The sequence below is a fragment of the Aphelocoma coerulescens genome, assembly GCF_041296385.1.
Source record: "Aphelocoma coerulescens isolate FSJ_1873_10779 chromosome Z unlocalized genomic scaffold, UR_Acoe_1.0 ChrZ, whole genome shotgun sequence".
Lineage (NCBI taxonomy): Eukaryota > Metazoa > Chordata > Aves > Passeriformes > Corvidae > Aphelocoma > Aphelocoma coerulescens.
In genome coordinates this window covers 57472848-57494262 of record NW_027184085.1, presented here as the reverse complement: position 1 = coordinate 57494262, position 21415 = coordinate 57472848, and the positions used below count along the sequence as shown (strand labels likewise).

Here is a 21415-nt window from a genome sequence, read left to right as displayed (position 1 = left end):
TTAAAGACATCACTTTCAATATTCCACAAAAATGAATTCTCTGTTAAAAGAAGATTCAGTGATTTTCTTGGCCTGCACAGCAAATTAGCAACAAAATACATGCATATTGGTTATATTGTGCCTCCAGCTCCAGAAAAAAGTATTGTAGGTAAGTGCAGTTCCGGTAAGGTGACTCTTAATTAGTGTAATACAAATTACTTTTCTGCATAAGTACTGCTTGCTTCTTCTCAGGTGGTCCAAATATTCTTCTTGTCCTGTATTTTCAAAAAGTTCAGGAAAGATACATAATGGCCTCTTCCTAACTCAGACTAGTGTTGATAATGAGAAGGATGTCTCTAATGCATGGCCTTGTGTTTCTTATCTATGATTCTTTCTTTGCTGTTGCCCTTCAAGAGCTGATTAGTCTACCAAAGCAAGGATATTAAAAGAAAGTTTATTTTTAAATTGAGCTGTTATCAATTGCTTGCAATATATAGAGCTCCATACATACTCCACATCTCTAATACTTTTGTTTGTTTCTTTTGATCATGGTGAATGCAAAACCTCTCATAAATTTTGCAAAGTTTTAATGCAAAAAATTACTTTTCAATAATGCTAGTCTTCATGAATGCCTTAAAGGATCAGACTCTTTCTCTGTGAGCTAAGAAGCATGCCTGATGCATTAAAACAACTTCAGTTTTGTGATCTCTAGGTAGTAGAAGTTCCTTCAAAATAGCTAAACATTTAAAACAGTAAAGCTTTTTGAAGACTTTTGTGTTACTCTTATAAATAAGTGATTTGAATCTAGAATGTTGTTTGATATGTAAGCAATGGCAGGACTTCCTTTTCAGTAGTTTAGTCTGTAAAGATAATCAGAGCAGCAGCTTTTCATGTAAGTAGGAGTAGGTAGACTGAGTAGATGTAGGCAGCAGAAGGCTTGGAAAATTCATGATTTTGCTTCTGTGGAAAAGCACTGTGTTTTTAAGCCTGTGAGACTGAAAATTTGACCTGAATTTTTGATAGTCCTTGAAAGTAATTCTGTAATTCTTTAATAATCTGTTTTTTGTGTAACAAAAGTTTAATTCCAAATGCTCACAGGACTTATAGAAATGGAATGAGGCTTCTGATCATGTCCTTTGGATGATACAACATTTAAGGCTTTTATGACAGTGTGCATTTACATGAAAATGTAGTGCTTGCATCACAGTCAAAATCAGCTTAGAATAGATTTCAGCTACCACTTGACCAAAACCAGCATAAACATTGATACAGCTGGAAGACGGTAAAACAGTGGGACTTACTGCAGTGCGAGCAAGCACTGGCTGTCGCTTCAAAGCCCTGTATAGAGATTTTAAGCTACAGGTAGGTTGGGAAAACTCAGATCTGTAGAACATTTTCAAAAGAGCATTAAACTCCCTCTTTAAAGTTGAAGTTCACAGGTCTTACTTATATTCAAGAGCATGTAGTCAGTACATTTCTAATTCTGGAGAAAAGAAGGAATTGATTCTAGGCTGTTTTAATATAATGGATCCTAAAGCAGAGAGCTGACAAAACAGCAAAAAGTAAGATGACATAGTCTTTACATTATGCATGTATATGTTTAAAGTCTTAACACATGATGTCATACATTCAGTATTATGCAGTGTGTGTTGTAAAAAAATCTCTGGTCTGTTCATTCTGTTACACTGTTTTAACACCTGGAGTTTTAAGCTCCAGTTTTATTGTGATGAGTGGTAGGGGCTGGAATTTTAGATCTTAGCTACAAATTCAAGTCATCAGTTACTGACTGTGGAACAAAAGGATAAAAATGAATCAGTGGTGAACTAGAATTGGACATTCATCCAGAGTACCTCACTACTTACATAAGCATGTATGAAAATCATGTTTTTATTTTTGAAGAAAAGAATTTGTTACTTCATGGATCTTTTCCTGTGAAAGGTTAGAAGAGTGCTTGGTCTACAGAAACAGTCTTTACACTTACATTTAGATAGGCTTATATTAGCAGAGAAAGAAATCTGGCAAGATATTTAGAAATAACTGTCATATCACAGGTTAGGAAGTCCTCATATGGGTTATTTGACTGTGAATTCAGTTTTTGCCTATGAACTTTTATTCAAATTTCAAATACAAAGGCTCTTTTTTATTAAACCACAGGATTTCCTGCTCCCTGCAGTGAAATATTAATGTGTAGTAATACTGTAATGTAAAAAGATGAGGCATGTGAATTACCTCAACTTTCCTTGAATACGTGAATCCTTGTATTTGAAGAAATACTCAATTTTATAGACAAATTTATGGATTTAGTTACATTATGCTGTGTAGAATACTTCTGAAAAAAATGTTTATCGGATTTATTTTCATCATGTTGCAGAGAAGGGAGAAACTAAGGCTTCACTGAGAGATTAAGGGCTCCTTCTTGTTCCTGTAAGGCTTTGCTGCTTGTCTCCTCCAGGCATTACTGTGTGAAACTTCTAAGGCCAAAAGGGAGATTGGGTGAGGAGCTTTGGGAACTGTTGACCTGACAGATCAGTGGTACACAGTCAGAAGCTCAGAACTTTTAGCTGAAAAAACACACAAGCAACAGAAAAGAAATCAGATAGAAATCAGATGTCTGGACTGTATAATAAAATATGTTTCCTGTTTTCTAGGAGATAAGAATAATTGTTAATGTCCAGTGTTTTGTGATGTTTTTGATGGGACTCAGATTGCTAAACTCCCTGCATTTAGGTCTTTAGCATGAAAAATAGTGACTTCAGTCTGACTATTTTGGAGTTCTGCTATTGCTGAGGTTGAATGTATTTTCCAAGCCATGACACATAATAACTAGGTGCCGCTCTTGTCGTGGTCAGAGGAAGCACTGTAAGGCTGCATGCATTTTATTCTGCTGATTTTATTCTCCATTCAGTTCAGTTAAGAATTTTCAGAACTTGCTGGTTTACCTTAGTTAATTAAAAAACTATTAGTTTTAGAACTTAAAAGAAAAAATAGTAGAATGAAAATAATGCTAATAAGCTTACCACTGAATAGGATTATAACCTGAGGACATGTTTCTATTCTGCTTTATATGGCTAACTGTTTTCTTTTGCTGAACATGAGTTGCCAGTCGGTCTCTGATTGTCATTTAGACAGTTTCATAAATGCAAATTAACCTAGTTTTACTTAACTGTTAGTCACAAATAATATGCTACAGGAAATTGAGTATTTCACAGAGTTGCTTCCACAAAACCATGCAGCATGTAGTGTTGATATTTTATATGTTCCTATGTTGTGTTTTTTATTGTAATTTGACTTAAATATGTAAACTTAGGTGAGCCTTATATTCTAATCACATCAGTTATGTTAATGATTTATCTGTGATAAAATCAATATGATGCCATTTCCTTCAAGGCATGACCAAGGTTAAAGTAGGCAAAGAAGATTCTTCATCCACTGAATTTGTAGAGAAAAGAAGAGCAGCTCTAGAAAGGTAATGTGTGTATCTAACTAAAATTTATTTAGGCTCAGAATTACTTGTAATATACTGTGTGGGTTCTGTAATTGGAACACTGGTGATCTGTACTTAAATGAATTCTGGAAACTATATACAGCTGTCAAATTTTTTGTGTAGAAATTGAATAATTTCCATTAATAACAGGAAGTATAGCCGTATTCGTAACAGTTACAATAGCTAACTTGTTTCAGGCTTAAAATGAAGATTGCAGAGATTCAGTAAGTAAAACTACTGTTATCAGCTTGTGTAGACATTTTGGGTTAAAGGAATTAAGGCACTTAGGGCAGTATATTTGTTCCATAGCAAATCAACTGTTGGGCAGTTGGTGAAGAGACCTTCAGCCACTTGAAAGTAAAATGGGCTTCTGATGATGTGCATTGATGACATTGATGTGACTTACTGAATTTCGGCATAAGAGATATTGGATCTCTGTCACCCAGCGCTAATAGACAGCTGATACTGTTCAAGTATCTTTGTTAGGAAAGGGTCCTATCCCTGGTATACTGCCACGTTAACCTTAACTTGTACTTCATATGGAGTACGGGACAAGGAAAAAAAGTTGAGCAATCTAATATGTAAAATAGTTTTACTGCAATCCTTACCTTCTTTAGGAAAAAAAGTGTGGATCTGGTGGTCATACCTAGTGGAGATGGATAAAAATTACACTTGAGATTGAAGCAGAAGTGAGGGGAATAAAAAGGGAAGGAGTTGCTTTGAATTTTACTTGTGGGTTTACGAATCTTTTAGAACTAAATGGGTTGAGGACTGTAGTCTATCCAGCATATAAATAGTTTATACCTAGATCATGATCAACTCACTTCTCCAAGATTTCGTATAATTCTAAAATAAATCAGCCAGAATTACCTGTAACAAAAAGCCTGTCCACTGCGCTGTACAAAAATGTTTTAACAAGCTCATTTTTTTTCTGGCATAAACTGGCTATTAAAGGAGTAGGTCTTCGCTCAGCTGTTGAAAATAAGAAGTATATTATTTTACCACTGTGCAACATACAGATATGGCAGGCCCCACCTTAAGGACTTTCTGGTGTAAAGACTGTCCAGTGTTTAGTATGTTACGTTGTGGCATGGAGTGCATGACACTGTGTTATGTTCAGTCAGGCACATTAAATCTGTTCTGTTACCTGATATTTTAATTTTTAAAATCATAGGTATCTACAACGCACAGTAAAGCACCCAACCTTGCTACAGGATCCAGATTTGAGACAATTCTTGGAAAGCTCTGAGGTATTTATGTTCTTTTAACTTCTCTTACTTGTTTCTAGATATAGTAACCTACCAAGCAATATATTCACTTTGTATTGAGATCTAATCCCCTTAATAAATATGAAATCCAGTTGGACCGTACCCTTCACGGGACAGAAAGGCAGAGGCTACTTAGGTAATGGTGTGCCTCTGGCTCTGGTACAACTTAGAATGGTAGTGACAAAAAGCTATTTGCTGTATAATGACTTCTCAAGCGAGTTGGTCTTTTCAGTTCTGATGTTACTGATTGTTAAGTAAGATGTAAAATCAAACTGGCTTGGAAGTGTCTCTCTTGCCTTCAGGAGTTCAGCTTTAGGTGTATTGGTAGGATAATGTGAAGATGGTGGCCGTACTGCTGGCCACGCTAGGTATTTTTGTGAATAAGGACTTCAGTCACCTGTACTATTAATCTGGTACCCTTCACAATTGTAAATATATTGTTAAAGATACATAATATCCCTTCATAAATGTGTGTAGTGGTTTCAGTAATACTGAACTGTGTTTTGGCAATGTCAGTATCTTAGTTATACTAATAAGTCACAGAGGCCTCCCTACTGACAAAAGCATCAATAGATAACTTACAGTGGGTTTGTCAATGCTGCTGACAGACAAAACATCACATGAAGGGTAAATGGTCTGACATAGGGGCCACCTTGTATAGCATATTCAATCTAGCCCGAATACTAATATCAATTAAATTTAAAGTTTGTTAACTTAACTCTGAGGATTTCTCAGTACCTAAACAGATAACATGTTCTCTTAATACTTGAGGTATGTTCATGGCCTTATGTTGCAAAGCAAAAAGTCATCAACCTTTTATTATCAGCATGCAGTGCATGTTTTGCATTACAATTAAGCGTGTCACAGAATTTCCTTTGTCTAATTTGTTGTAAATCTAAGCTTTTCTGTTCCCGTAGTGGCAGTTTGTTCATTGTAGCATATAGGTGGCCATTTAGGACATTTGGCTAGCTCATAACAGCTTTGGACAAGTGGTTTGTTTGTTCCATTTAAATGTAAAGATGTAGAAGAAAAGTAAATAGTCTATATTTTTAAGCTTTCCTCTTGAGAATGTAAAAGTAGTAAATTTGAGAAATTAGATTCCACTATATTGAAACACATAGGATTAAAGAAAACACTATATCCTTTTCTTTCCCCCTTGTGCCCAGTTAAACCTCCATCCTTTTAACCAGTCTCTTTGCCCTTATTTGTCATTCAATTCCAGCTGCCGAGAGCGGTTAACACCCAGGCTCTGAGTGGAGCAGGAATATTGAGGATGGTGAACAAGGCTGCCGACGCTGTCAACAAAATGACAATCAAGATGAATGAATCGGATGCAGTAAGAGCTGATTTTTCGGCTTGAATAATGAGATGAATTAATGAGCCTCAACAATTGCATTTTAAAGCTGTAGAAGTAGAAAATGGGTTATTAATTTGCTTATTGGCTGGAATTCTTAGCTGTATCAGTTGACCACCCTGGCAGTACCTGGATAATTTGCTTCTTTAGAACCAGAAATGTTCTTGGTAATCTAATTTGTAATACTTGACTCTTTCATCTTTTGTCAGTGGTTTGAAGAAAAACAGCAACAATTCGAGAATCTGGATCAGCAACTTAGGAAGCTTCATGCCAGCGTTGAGGCATTAGTCTGCCACAGAAAAGGTAACTTTACTTTTATGTAACTGCATGAACCTTAGGAAATGGTGATGAGAAACAAGAGCTCAGCATGTCAGAACTCTTAACTAAAGTAGTTACGCAACATATTTTAGTGCAAAAATCTTCTAATTGTATCTTCTTTTTAAACCACTCTAGTATTTTTGTATACCTGTCTTTAATTTTAAATTTAACCAGAGTATCTGTCATTCCTAGAGTCACTGTAATGATTTAGAATTTTTTTTCCCTTGCACAGTTTCATTACCACACCTACCACACCTAGTGATTCTACTAACTAGACATCCATAAATTTATCTTTAGGTCTCATGGCATGAGTAATTTCTTTCCGAACAAAAAGTGGCTGCATAAATCCATTTAAACATCTTTTGGTTCAGTATTGCTCTTTTAACTGAGTTTAAGTGCTTACACAGGAATTTGTTATTCCTTATTTAGTCTGCATAATGGTATACCCTCAAACTACTGTTAAGGTAAACCTTTCTGGGAAGATAAGTATTCACAGAATATCAACTTTTTGTTTGCTTATTTTAGATACAAGCAAAGCCTGCAAGTTTATGTTGTAATAACCTGTGCTGCTTTTTGTCAAAGATGGATTTCCATCAGATTATTAAAAAAACCAACGAAACAAAATAGAAACCAAATCAAACAAAATCCCAAACAAACCACAATTTTGAATTTGTAGCTCAAGGAAGACCATAAGTGTGCTTTCTGACAATATTGTATTATATAATGTGGTGTCGTCTTCAAGCTCCTCCAAAAGTACTTGAAAATGTCGTGAGTTACTTCCTCATAATTCTAATCAAGAATTATTCTCTGTAGTAAAAATATCTTTAGCCACCTATCCTCGAAGTAATGGAAAATGGAAATCTTTATTTACAGTTGATTTGACACCTTATAGATTTGAAGAAGTGTTGGTTTGTTGGTTTTTTTTAAGAGTTTTGTTTAAATTGTAAAGGTTTTAAATATCTGAAGACAGTTTTCTTCTGCAATCACTTCTGGTATTCTGATGGTTCTGCAGGAGTAGCAGAGTTACAAACTAGCCTGAAGTAGTTTGGACTAAACGTTTGTTCAAAGGTACATGGGATTTGGGACAATTGCACCAGTATTTTTTAAGAAATAAGCTCAAAACTTCACTTTCACAGATGCCGATATGTGAGGTTTTCTTCTTTTTTTTTTTTTTTCATTTTAAGGCATATCAGAATGCAACAATACACTACAGTATGCACACATATAAGTTACTTAAAGTCCATAAAACAGTCCAACAGAAATAAATTCCACTCATGGGAGTGGTGGTTTTGTGAAAGGGTTGGGTTTTTTTTCCACTCTGAACTAAATGGAAAAACTGTGCTGTAAACCTGTTAAAATTGTTCTGAATTTGCTCTGTAGATGACTTTGCTTTTGTTTTGTGGGTTTGCAATTTCTCTGAAGTAGGTAATTGGATAATACTGAAGTGACTTTTTTTTCCTGTCTTTTGCTAGACAAAATAAGCATGACATTAACAGACTTGGCAAAACATTTACTGATCGAGAGTTTTTTGTGCAGGAGTCCTCCTCCTAAATGTGGTTTCATTGTGATGTCCTTGTGTATCTTATCGTGATCTTTAGCTTCTTTTTTTCAGTTGGTGAGGTTAAACCTCTGCTCGATTTCAAACCTCTACCCCACTGATTTATGCTGCAGAGTAACGTAACAAATTAAATCATGCTGAACATTACTCCTGTGTTTCAGAGCTTTCAGCCAACACCGCTGCCTTTGCTAAAAGTGCTGCCATGTTAGGTAACTCTGAGGACCATACTGCTCTATCTAGAGCTTTGTCTCAGCTTGCAGAGGTTGAGGAGAAGATAGATCAATTGCATCAAGAACAAGCTTTTGCTGATTTCTATGTGTTCTCAGAACTTCTTGGTGATTACATTCGTCTGATTGCTGCAGTAAAAGTGAGTACTACGAGGAAAAATACCGATTTCGTGTTTAAAATTGCATTCCTCAGCTTATAGATTTAGGGTAAATGAATGTGTGTGTTTGCTCATGTAACACAATTAAGTTTCTGCCTCATGTTCTAGCTGAATAAAGTGAAAGCGTTCATGAGTTATTCCAATGATAAAAATGTGATCAAATGAATAAAAGTGATCAAAAATGTGAGTGGAGTGGTAAGATCTAGAGAAAATGCAAATCTACTTTGAGCAGTACTGATTGTGTAGAGTACTTGGGGATACTGTACTGTGTCTAAGCATACTGTACGTGTTTATTTCAGATTACTTACTGTTACAGTAAACATACATCAATGTTGAAGAACATAATTTGGTATTCTATATTTGGTAGATAGCCAGTAATGTCTTTAAATAAGAAAAAAATGCAGTTTGTGGATCTACATCTCATTAAAGAAAATACTCAATTTAGGTGTAAGCTATGCTGTACAGCATGATTAGGTTTACACATGAGAACAGGTATCTGTGAATTATGTCCAGAAATACCTTTGAACTTGCCAGGTGGTTGGAAGTGTATTTTTTTTTACTTTGTTTCTCTTTTTTATAGTTTTTTTTAATGTGTACTTTACTTCTACTGCCTTAGTACATTGCTAACAAAAACGTGTTGCTGAAAATGCATGTAATCCATATGCATGAACAGTTTGCTAGCATCTGCATTTAGAGAATTGTCTGCACAATAGAGCACTTCATAGTGGTTGTTTAGGTTGTGTTTTGATAGAATGAGGGGCATAAAATGATTTGGAGCACTGAAGTGTCTGCTCTGAAAAGGGTTCTTGAATAGCCTGTTATTTGTGGAAGGTTTTGAGCTGTGCAAGCATGATGTCAAGTGGATACAATACATGGTAGACACACTAAGGTTTCTTGGGAGTATACTACTCATTCCACCTTTATCCTGGAATTATTTTTTCCTACTGGGAATTAAGATAGCTCTAGCACTTCCAGTTTAATAAATTTGTCTGTTCTCGCAGGGCGTGTTTGACCATCGAATGAAATGCTGGCAGAAGTGGCAAGATGCTCAGGTCACTTTACAAAAAAAACGTGAAGCTGAAGCAAAGCTCCAACTTGCCAACAAACCTGATAAATTACAGCAAGCTAAAGATGAGATAAAAGAGGTAATGTTATCAAACATTATTTTTGAGGTCAGACTTTGTGCATTGGCTCATTCATTCTGCATTAATGCTGCTTTATACCATTTTTACAAATCATTTACTTGCTGTTTCCTATATTTACTGAAATTGTTAAAAGAAATTTACTTAAAACACTGAATGTGTGCAATTTTTACTTACTGTAAGATCTGTAAGACAGTTAATACTGTCTGTACAGAGTCTGGGAGATGGGAGGGTGGGAACATGGACAAGTTAATGCTTTTAACTGTTAACAGCTCACTTGAGTAGGCAGAGAAACATCTCTTGGTCCCTAAAGCTAAGATGACTTGGGTAAATCCAGCAAAGACAACTAATAGAGAACTATTCCCATGTTTTGCTTAAATATGCAGCTTTTGTACCCATATATATGTGCATGTATATATGGTGTAATTTCAGTAAAAATAAATCTAACATGTTGAAGTGTCATAATTTATACACTTTTTCTATCATGCTTCACTAAGGAAATTGAAGAGGTAGGACAACTTAATTATTTAATGCTTATGCATTCTAAGTATGCTCTAGTACTCTCCCATTAAATAATGGAAGAACATTTATTGCAGATTTCAAGCTCTTTTACACAGTTGCTTTGTTTGGCTTCCTCATTGGTCACTAACCACGTGCTCCTTTGTTCTTTTTGCCCCTTGGTATATTTCACATACAGTATTGAAATTACTCATTAACTTGATTTTCTTTTCCTTAAAAACGTCTTTTGTTTACTGAGAAAACCTAATGTTACTCTTGTGTGACCACGTTCTTATTGATTGCCTCTCCTGATGTCACCCATCCATTAACAAAAAATTTCCTTATTACTGGTAGTAGTGGGAAATAGAGATCCTTTCCCAGTCCCAATATTAAATAACTGGGTTTTTTTGGAAAGTATTACTTTTCCTGCTTTATTAGAGAAGGCTTTGGTAAACCCACAGTTTAAATGTGCCAGTTGAAAGTTCTTACTGCCACTGAAATGTGTTCAGAGTTGTTGAATTCTGTAATAGTGGACCCTCTGGCAGAGGAATTGCGAAGTGGAAGCCTGAGCAGCTCGAGCACCATGCATGACTCGGTTGTTTTTTTGTGCATAAAGGGACAAAGGACACTCCTATAAATACCTTCTTGAATGACGAATTTCTCCTTGTCAGACACTATAAAATGGCTAACTGTTATCCAATGCTAATTCACATAGGACCTGGGATTTGGGCATGATGAAACTGAAGTGCTGAATACATTAGGCCTGTATAAGCTTTCACAGAAATCTCAGGCACCTCTGTTTGATGGGTGGTAGGAAAGCATGGGCAATCTTAATCTACTTTTCCTTACCTGTGTTTTATACTATTTCAGTTATGTGATAACTCTTCAGGCTGATCTTCCATGAAGGAGATGCTATTATGACTTACTAAATAGCTTCATAATGTATATCTAGAAGGTCAGTCAGGAGACTGTGAATAAATATAAACTAAAAATATAAATATGGAGATGTTTATTGGAACACAGATGATGTTTATCTCATATCACAGTAGAAACTTGACACCAGATCACAAAATGTTTTTGTGAATAAGTAGCACCACTGGATTGGTAACAGGAAGATGCTGCATTGAAGCATGTTGCTTCCCTGGTGCCTTTTTCTGAGGAAGATAAATGTTACTGAATGTATTTGTTCTCTTGACTCAGTTAATATGTTGAGATGAACAGATACAGTTGCTAAGTATTTTCAAAGCACTGTTAGCCTCTGTGTGGGGCTCGCCCTTTATCTACACAACTATCTTAAATTTAACAATGTAATAGGTATGTAAAAGCAGTTACAGGGCAATGTGAATGCTGAGGATCCCTTCTTGTCTAGCTGGATGTCTTTTTACAGAAACTAAGGAGAAATAACCTAGTGTCATATATTGTTACATGAATGCCATGCTCCCAATATGGCAAAACACCATAAGAAACATCTCTTCCTCTGAATTTTCCTCTAATGATCTTCTTACCTGCAGTAACTTTTCTACTCCTGCTTTCTATGAAAACAGCTAACCACATCCTCAGTAGCTCATTCTCAACAGAAATACAGTAGAGATAATCATATACTTGACAAGAGGCAGAGATGAAGATTTACTCATCTCTTGTGGAATTAGAAAAATGCAGAGAACTAACTTGAGACTCTTCCAGGCTTGATTGGACAGATTTAGGTTCCTTTGTATGACGTGTGTAAAGGGAATAGCGAATAAAGCCTTAGAGATGCATTTTATTTTCTAAAGAACATTTTTTAAATGTTATTGTTTGTAACAGCAGTACTAAGCTATATTTGCATTTTATCTACAGATAGCATTACCTTAAAGATACCTTTGTTGTAACTGATCTGATGGCATCCTGTAACACAAATTTGAAATTGTTATTGTAAGATTTTCTTTTAAATAGGCCAAAAAAATCGAATAGGTCCTTAAGTGTCTATCAATATGCTAAAAATATCAGATACTGGTAGACTGAATGGACAACACAAAACCTTACCTCTGTATGTCTTTCCTTTGCCAGTGGGAGACAAAAGTTCAGCAAGGGGAAAAAGATTTTGAACAGATCTCCAAAACCATTCGCAAGGAAGTTGGAAGATTTGAGGCATGTATAATTTTGTCCAAGTAAATAACCGTTCTACTGTAGACAATACTGACATTTTAAGTAAAATTTATAAAGAGGTTAATATGCCATAATTTATTTATTAACAGAAGGAACGAGTGAAAGACTTTAAAACTGTTATTATCGAGTACTTAGAGTCGTTAGTGCAAACACAACAGCAGGTAAGATAAATTTTAAGTTTTGTACAAGTTAATATTTAATACATCCATATTAGGTTAGTTAGAAAAAGATGGGCTTTAAGCACAGCAGTTCCTAAAACATTAAGAGCTACTGGTCTGTACTGTGTTGGTGAATGACATGATTGCAGTTTCCCAGCCCTTGCACAGCTGTAAGTCAGGGAAGCAAGGGAGAAGCTCCCCTATCAATATGGGCAAGCAGAGGGTCTTGTCATCTTCTTAAACTGAATTAGCACTTTCACTTAGAGATTGGAGTAAATTGTAATCAGTATGTACTTACTGAAGAGACTTGGATTCTTAAATGTTTATTGCTCTTTTTTAAAAGTACAAAATATTATTGAATATTGGAAAGCATTAAAACAGTTTCCAGTGTCTGAGAAGTAAGCCTTGTTATCAGAAAAAGTCTGGACTCTTTTATCTTCTGTTCATTGCAGGAATATAACCCTCCAGCTTTGTTTAATTACAAAAGACCAAAAAACAGTATCCTTAGAGATAAGAATAAGTGACTGATCTTTAATAAAAATCTGTATGATTGTATTCTGTAGCATTGTGTTTAACATGTGGCAACATATCTACAGCTATGAGCAGATTTGTGTATTTACTTGGGTTTTTTTGCACTATGTAAATACATGAATGAATAAGTACCTATGTTCTTACTTTGTCTCACAGAGGCAAGTTTACTGCCAGAGGAGGTAGGTATGTGTTGTATTTTCCAACATTTAGTACTTAATGAGTGATTTTTCCCTTCTCTTCAAGCTAATAAAATACTGGGAGGCATTCCTACCTGAAGCCAAAGCCATTGCCTAAAAGAAGAATATTCCAAATGACAAGACACTCGGGATGTTTGTCCTGGATAAAACTAAATTCCACAGTGAAATCACTTTAAATCATCTAAATAAACCACTATATATTTTATGAATTAACATGTGGCTTTTTTTATATACCACAGCATTTTATTAACAAGCTGCATGTCCTGACCCTCTTTGAAGTGGACTGTGGCATGATGTTCTGCAATACATTGCTGAATTGAACACTATTGTGTCTTAATACTTGCACTAAAATGTGCACTGCAAGGCCAGAAAGCTGATATTTTTGTTCTTTACAACACAGTGTTCTGTAGTATGTTTACCTGATCTTTATGAAACAAATTTAATTGCATTGATTAATGTTCACTTAAACATTCCTGTACAAAATCATGTTTTTGTGATTACAATAATAAAGGGATGTACCTTGTGAAACATTAAACACTCTGGGTTTGTATCTATAGATACTTAGTGGTGTTCTTGAGAGTACGGTTTAGAACAAATTGAGATGTATCCAGGGCAAACCCAACATTTAGTAAAGAGTGGTGGAGAAGGTATTAAAGATTCACAAACAATTATCTGTGCTAAACTGTTCTGTGTTTTAATTCTGAATCTCTTCAGTGCGGGTGTTCTTTTCACTTGAAGTTATCACTGCGTTGGCAAAGTCTACTGTGTTAGTTAGTACTCATAGGGTCAAAAGACTGATGCTTGGGCAACAGACAGATGTAAACTGAAATCTCCTTCAAGTGTTTACAGAGCTTCTGCAGAGTTAAAATCACCTGCATGGTCAAATACTGATGGTCCTACGGGACTGGTACATTGTATCAATTGTATTCAGGATTAGGATACAAATTAGGATACAAAAATAAAAAAAAGTCTTGCAGTAATTCTGGTAATAGGTGAGGAAGAAAAGTGGATAATTTAGCTGAGTGCCTGTTAGTTGTAAGAGCTAGCATTCTGTTTGTATTTTCTGGAGTAGAAAATGCATTTGAAGGGACTGGTTATATATACCTTTTGCAAGAAATCAGAGCAGATAAACATTTTTCTGAAATACACAATATTAACATAGGATGTGCTGTCCTGTCATTTTAATGACATAATGAGCTTGTTGATGTATTAGTATTAATGGAAGGTATTAATGTTAACAAATTTTAGGCAAATACTAATTGTAGAAAGCAAGAGAAGCTGTTGCTTACAGCTAATCATAAGACTGCAGGGTAAACCCATGAATTTGTATTGTTTGGGATCAAATATAAAGAAGCACATAATACCATTTCTGAACAGAATGGAAACCTCAATTCAACTGGAAGGTCTATTTCTACAACAAAGTTAGTGTAATCTTTACAGATTACTGTTTGCTATAGCTTCTCTGCATACCTCTCTTCAGTATTTTTAGAAGTTTTGAAGGAAACTAGGACAGAAAAAAACCCACCAAAATTTATCAAGCCTAAATCAAGTGTCTTTTTAAATGGTCAAATGCTAAAGCTTTAAGCTTGTAATACCTTATGCCACCAGTGTTTGTTCACTCATTGATCTTAAAACTGCCTTTTGAAAAGCTCAAATATGCAGGAGGCTTAGGATGGAGAAACTGATCTAGGTGTAACACTCTCTTAAGTGTTACAATGCGCTTAACATTGGCTTGCATGCTGCTAATGAAACTTGACCAGCAGCTCAGTAGTAAACTTCACGTATGTACCACTCAGACTGAAAGTGGTATTTCCAGAACTAAAAGACTCAGTTTGGACATGCAGGGCTCAAAATGGGTAAACATATCCTTTCATGATCATTTTTGTGTAAATTCTTTGTCCAGCTTTCTTGGCTCTTGATCTCTTTTTCCTTCTATCAGGGTTAGAAATCATTTGAATGATGGATCAGATTTCTTCTCTTTGTGATGGGAGAATGAGAGCTTTCATGTTAGTCTTCTAGCGAGGATTAGTGTGACTGTCTATACCAGACAACTGAAAACAAGAATGAGTTGTGCAAGTTTTTTCTTAAAACCAGGAGCCTTTTGGGGAACAAAAAGATAATGGCATTTCTGGAGTTCACTGTCATACAGGGTTGGCTGCTAATATGAAAAATTTTAGGGTTTTTTTGCATCACAAGGTTAGCTTGAACAGAAGATCCAGATCAGCTGTCACATTTGGCTAGCATAAAACTCTTGCTGTTTCAAGAAGCTGTTAATGACCCTGAGATTGGCTCACTTGGCTAATAGTGTCAAGGTTGTGGGTTCAATCCCCAGATGGGCAATTCATTTAAGAGTTGGACTTAAAGATCTTTGTGGGTCCCTTTCAGCTCAGAATATCCTGTGATCTGGAAATTTATTTTGCTTCTATTCGCCTGCATTATGGAGATTGGAGGTTTGGTTACTGTCTTTCTTAGTGCAGTTAACATCCGTATTAGCAGATGTTTCTCAGCCCAAGTGAATGGAGGTATTACTGAACTCTTTCCTCTGTGGAGCTGACTACTAGATATCAGACTAAATTTAAGTCGTGTTTTTCATTAAAACAGCAAGCCAATGTGCCAGTGAAGATCACTAGCATGAACAAAAAGTGAATGTTTGCAAAATGATGAACTGCATTTGGAATACTGTATGAAAGACGAGGTGCTACTGAATTTTAGTTTTCCTTTTAGGTTAAAATAGAATGCAGATGTTTGCAACAAATTTTTCTGTTCATCATGTCTATTGTGCTTTTTAAATTAAGTATATATATATGACATGAAGTGGCTCAAATTGAAGACATTGTTACTTCTTTCTTAAACTGATGTTCAGTGTACAGTAAGTCTTTAATTATTTTGCCACTGTCCCTTTTAAAAGAGAATATTCTCCTTCCTTATAAATTATTCCTTCTTCTACCTCTCCTAAGTTATTCCCCTCTGAAAGCCTCATATGGGAGGTTGTTTCAGCATCTGTGGAGTTCATGCCCCAAATATGTCAGTTTCTTTCAAATTGTGGAGACGAGCTGCTAGCTGGTAGGTCCTGTGCATTAAAGTGAACAGCCAACATCCACTAAAATTATGTGTACAGTGAAATGATTGTCATAAGGAAAAACAAATAGGAAAAAAACCCTTTGGAGTTGTATTTTTTCTCTCTTTTCAGTTTAGAGTAGAACAGGCTGTGTAATAATTTTAACTTGTGGCAAAATATGAGTCCATTACAAGCATGAGGAAAAAAAGGGCAATATTTTAACAAGTGAGAAGCTGAATTTTCAGGTTGTTCAGAATGTTCCTTGTTACCTGCTAAGACGATTCTTTTTTATAAATTCTTGTGTTCCATAGTTGAATCAATGGTGAACTTGCTAGTAATCTTTGGACTTTACTGGTGAAGCCATTCCTTCCCTCTCCCCTCCTCCCACCCCAGATCAACGAGGAAATTATTGACAAAGGGAAGTGGTATAAAATAATCCAATTTTTTTTTCTGTCATTAAGAAAGCAGCTTAGGCAGAACTATCCTAGCAGGATATTGATATAAAGTAAAAGAAATATGCAAAAAAAATACATATTTTTGCATTTTTTTAAGTAACAGAAAATGGGAGGGCGAGAAAAGACTAAAGATAAACCATATATCTGTGGTTGAATTTTGCGAGTTAACTTAAAACCAGTTTTGTAGCAATTGAAAAATTGACAAACTTAGGTTATGATCTAATTAAGGACTGTCTTTTTTTTATCTGGCCTCTTACTTTGATGTATATTTTACTTATCACTTAGATTAGAATTTTTATATGGGTTTCTTTGCCTACTTCTATTCTGGAAACTAGCCATTCAGAAAGTCCTTGAATCATGAGAATTAGTGGAAAGTGATCTTTTAGATTTGCCTATAATTATTCCTTTTTCTCTCCTGTGAATCATTCTAACATGATGAATGCTAAATTCTCCCTCCCTGTATGAGGAATTACAGAATGACCATTTTGGAAAAAAAGAAACATAGAAGTGGCTAGCAGAGGGGCAGACTGATCATTCCTAGTTTCTGTAATCATGGAAGGTTAGGTAGAATCTGGTGACAGGTAACAGCTACAGCTGGAAGGAGTGTATTATTAATTTATTTCACATTCTGGATCAAGGTAATTTAAGAATATAACTCAAGATACTGATACCTGCAACAACACCCAGCACTGAAGACCAACACTGACATTTTCTAGTGTACTTTTGAGAGCCTGCTCAGCAGATCAATTTGAAGATAGTCTGTGTGTTACCAGTAGAGTTCAACCATTTTACAGTTTTGCTTTTAAGATTACTAACATGATTTTAGTACATGTTATGCCAGTTCAAGTCAGCTATATCTGAAATATATTCTCCTTGCTTTGTTGTTTGTGGGAAGCATTGTAACATCTGTGCAGTTAGCTTTCAAAGACCAGAATCCTAGATAGTTTTGAACACATTTTGATAGTATTCTATGAACTAATGTTTCTTAAATTTTTGATCTTCAGTGTATTAGACAGAAAGACAATCATTGGCCAGCCAGCCATGGGGAGAAATCCTTTTTTCTTCTTCAGATGTAACTTTAAAGATTAGCCAACTAATGATGATATATTGTATAAATTAAGTATTTAACATTCTAAAACATATTGATGTATTTGAATTCAGCTCACCATGTAATCTTCCTTGTTCCTCTTGGCTGATGCACAGTCAAAAGTTCCATTATATTCTATTGAATTTGAAACCAGATTAATGTCCAAAACTTTTCTTTGTTAATAAGTTATATTAAGGAAAAAAGTAGCTTTTTGAAATTATTGCTTATTAGGTTGCAAACAGCCACAAGCAGTGCTCCTATGAAATTCTTCTACTGACTTCTCAGCATAAATGCTTTATGGCACAAGTGGTATCCTAAGAGTTATCCCTCTGTTTTGTATTGGAGGAAGAACTACACCTAAAAGACTGGATTCTTAACAGAAAGTAACCGTAATAATAGCATGGTAATTATTAAATAGTATGCCCACATTTACTAGAGTGATAAGACTCTTACTATATGGTAAGTCTTTCCTTGGGATTTACCACAAAGCAGAGGGTGCTTTGTGGGGGAATGGGATTTCATACACACCTTTCAGTCCACGGACATGGTGGAGAGCACATGGGGGATGGAAACACTGCTCGTCACCACTACCACACAGCTGTGCTGGCACTGTCCTGCTGGTTGTCAGCAGTTGAGGATACTGGCCCAGGAGTAGTGTTGTGCAGAAACAGATGCCTGAGGATTATCTGGCTTTGATTTCAGGTAATTTTTTTTAAATTTTGGTTTGTTACTTTGCTTTAGTTTAGCAAAGTAAACTAGTGTTAGTTTGCTTTAGTCTTCTTGGTTTAAGTCAAATAATGTCTGTCTTGTATTGAATCCTTCAAGGTCACAGGTCTTTGCTTAGAGCAAAATATAATTAAATTTACCTTTCAGTAAAATAAAGAGAAATTCAGGGAAAAGGAGCTTGTAATGTTCCCCTCTCCCTCCCCAGTGCCATTAATCTAGAAGGAAACTAGTTTTCAAAAGAAATTTTAAAAAGCTGATAGCATAACCGCAGACATCAGAAGAACTGGTTTTCTGTCCATTTTTGAGGTATGTTTTTATACCTGAATCTACTTAAGCAAGATCAAACCCTCTATACTCATGGATTTATCATGGTAGCTAAGAAGATCAGTGAGAGTGTGAGGTTGTCTCATGTAGTGCCTGAGACTCTTCAGACTCACAGGGTGAGTTTTAAGATATGACCATCTAATACAGAGGCAGTTTGTTGTCATTTTGCAGTACTTCCAAATGGTTTGAAGCTTGGAGTTAGGAAATTTTCGTGAGGTCAAAGCATTTGCCTGTGCCAATAGCATGGCCTCCTAAATGCATTTGATATTACACCTTCTGTTTCTGCTGCCATTACTCTTCAAGCCATGAAAACAGCTGCTTATTTTGGAGTGTGAGAAGTATTATTTAATTTCTCCAGTGGCCAGAAATCATCTACACTTCTCTGAAATGGTATGGTTTTCTCTGCTAAAACCCAGATCAAGAGGTGGCTTCTTGGGAACACACACAACACAGGCAACTTTCCTTAGCGCTGCTTTTATTTTTTTCCTCTTAGTTTCATGTCTGTTCACAGCAGGCGCTATGAAAGGTGCTGCATTTGTTTGTTGACCAACGTGGTCATGACAGAAGGCTGTGCTGCCATTCAGTAGCATCTTGATAGGCTGGGGAGTTGGGTGGTGAGGAACCATATGGGGTTCAATAAGGGCAAGTGTAGGGTCCTGCACTTGGGGAGGAATAACCCCAAGTCAGGGTCTGACCTACTGGAGAGCAGCTCTGTGGAGAAGCACCTGGGGGAGTCTTCATGGATCACAAGTTGACCATGAGCTGGCAGTGCCCTTGTGGTGCCAGTGGTGTCCTGGGGTGCATTGGGAAGAGTGTGGCCAGCAGGTGGAGGGAGCTCCAGTGACACCACATCTGGAGTCTTGTGTTCAGTTCTGGTTTTGGTACAAGAGAGACAAGGTACTAGTGGAAAGGGTCCAGTGGAGGTCACGAAGATGATGAGGGATCTGGAGCATCCCTCTTATGAGGGGAGACTGTAGGAGCTGGGCCTGTTTAGTCTGGAGAAGACTGAGAGAACTCAGGAATGCACACAAATATCTCAAAGGCAAGTGCCAAGAGGATGGTGCCAGACTTTTCAGTAGTGCTCAGCAATAGTATGGGGAATAATGGCCATAAACTAAAACACAAGAAATTCCACTTCAGCCTGAGGAAGAACTTTACACTGAGGGTGGCAGAGCGCTGGAACTGGCTGCCCAGGAAGGGCCTGGAGTCTTCCTCTCTCAGAACCCATCTGGATGTGTTCCTGCACCAACTGCTCTAGGTGACCCTGCTTTGGCATGGGGTTGGTGGGGATGAGCTCCAGCGGTCTCTTCCAACCCCAGCAATTCTGTGATTCAAGTTTGAGCTGTAGTGTGAATTTAGGACTGGATAAATTAATCCGTTTGGAAACTAATTCTTTCCCCCTCCCTTTTTTCTGTACTACGCAGTAGCGCTGCAGCTCTGGCTGTACCAAAAGCCGGCGCTGTCAAACACCGTTTGTTTTAAACCACGTTTTTTCCAGAAGAAGCGGCTCCCGCCTCATCCCGGCAGCGTGAGGGGACGCGGGGGGCGGGGCCGAGCGCGGGTCCCGCCCCGCTTCTCTCACGTGTTTGAGGATCACGTGACCGGGGCTCAGATGGCGGCGGCGCCGCCGCGCTGAGGGGGCCCGGCATGGAGGTGTTCATCCCGTCCTTCCGATACGAGGAGAGCGAGCTGGAGCGGGGGTACACGGTGAGGTGCGCCGGGGCGGGACACGCCCGCGCCTCGGGGCGGCCATGTGGCGGCGGCCAGCGGGGGCTGCGCTGGGGCTCCCGGTAGGCATCAGCGTGCCGGGGCCGTCCTCCCCTCCCTGCCCAGGCCAGCGCTGACCTGCCCAGCGCAGCCCGTCCTTGCCCTGCCAGCCCTGTCCAGCTCTGCCCAGCCTTGTCCTATTGACCCCAGCCGTGCCCTGCTCTCCCCAGCCCTGCCGTGCTCCGCCCTGCCCTGTCCAGCTTTGCCCTGACTAGCCCTGCCCGTCCCTGCCCTGTATAGCCATCCCAGCCTTGCCCTTCTTGTCCAGGCCGGCCTTTCCGTGCCCAACCTTGCCCTGCCCAGCGCCGACCATCTCTGCCCTGCCCCTCTCGGCACAGGAAGGTTGGTCTCAGCCCGTCAGACACCTGCTACACCAGAAGAGCTCTATTCTGTGGGGCAGCAGCGACAGCGGCTGGTGCAGCCTGACCAGCAAGGGAGGAGAGGCAGCTGCTCCCTTGCCGCTCGGCCCTGCTGGGGAGGCACATGCTGGGTCTGGGTCTGGGCTGCCCAGAACAGAAGCTGGAGTGAGTCCAGTGCAGGACCAAACACGGTGAAAGGACTGGCGTGTCTCTTGCATGTGGAAAGGCTGAGAGACCTGGGACTGCTAATCCTGAGGAAGAGAAGGGGCAGGGGCATCTCTTCAAGGTGTATGGATGATCTGAATGGAGAGAATGAGGGGGCCAGACTCTTTATTTTGGTGCCCAGTGACAGGAGAGGTGGCAGCAGGCAAACATCAGAACGCAGGGAATGCCCTTTAAACATAAGACTGGTTCGTTATCATGGTGGTCAAGTACTGGCATAGGTTGCACAGAGAACTGTGAAATCTCCATCCTTGCAGGTTCTCAAAACCATCCTGGACACTATCCTGGGTAGCCTGCTGTATAGTTGACCCTCCATGAACAGGCAAGTTAGTCTGCACAGTTTTTAGAGGTCTTTTTTGTTCCCAATAGTTTTCTCATCCCACAAAACTGTTGGACTGTA

General features: G+C 37.9%; 2 protein-coding genes across 3 annotated transcripts in view; both read left to right on the top strand.

The window, feature by feature from the left end:
- The window catches only part of SNX2 (sorting nexin 2), a 31301-nt gene extending 17728 nt beyond the window's left edge, over nucleotides 1–13573 (top strand). Inside the window, exons 6-15 of the mRNA XM_069000947.1 lie at nucleotides 7–148; nucleotides 3367–3445; nucleotides 4638–4713; nucleotides 5954–6067; nucleotides 6295–6388; nucleotides 8123–8328; nucleotides 9348–9491; nucleotides 12033–12113; nucleotides 12221–12292; nucleotides 13064–13573. Of these exons, the coding sequence (XP_068857048.1) occupies nucleotides 7–148; nucleotides 3367–3445; nucleotides 4638–4713; nucleotides 5954–6067; nucleotides 6295–6388; nucleotides 8123–8328; nucleotides 9348–9491; nucleotides 12033–12113; nucleotides 12221–12292; nucleotides 13064–13114 (1059 nt within the window). The 3' untranslated portion in view covers nucleotides 13115–13573. The remainder of the gene's footprint in view (nucleotides 1–6; nucleotides 149–3366; nucleotides 3446–4637; nucleotides 4714–5953; nucleotides 6068–6294; nucleotides 6389–8122; nucleotides 8329–9347; nucleotides 9492–12032; nucleotides 12114–12220; nucleotides 12293–13063) is intronic.
- Nucleotides 13574–20264: 6691 nt separating this feature from the next.
- SNX24 (sorting nexin 24) overlaps nucleotides 20265–21415 on the top strand; it is an 88998-nt gene continuing 87847 nt past the window's right edge. The window contains exon 1 of one of the 2 annotated variants that reach the window (XM_069002133.1): nucleotides 20265–20374. In XM_069002133.1, coding sequence (XP_068858234.1) covers nucleotides 20315–20374 — 60 coding nt within the window. In that variant the 5' untranslated portion in view covers nucleotides 20265–20314. The other variant, XM_069002134.1, reaches the window with a different exon arrangement.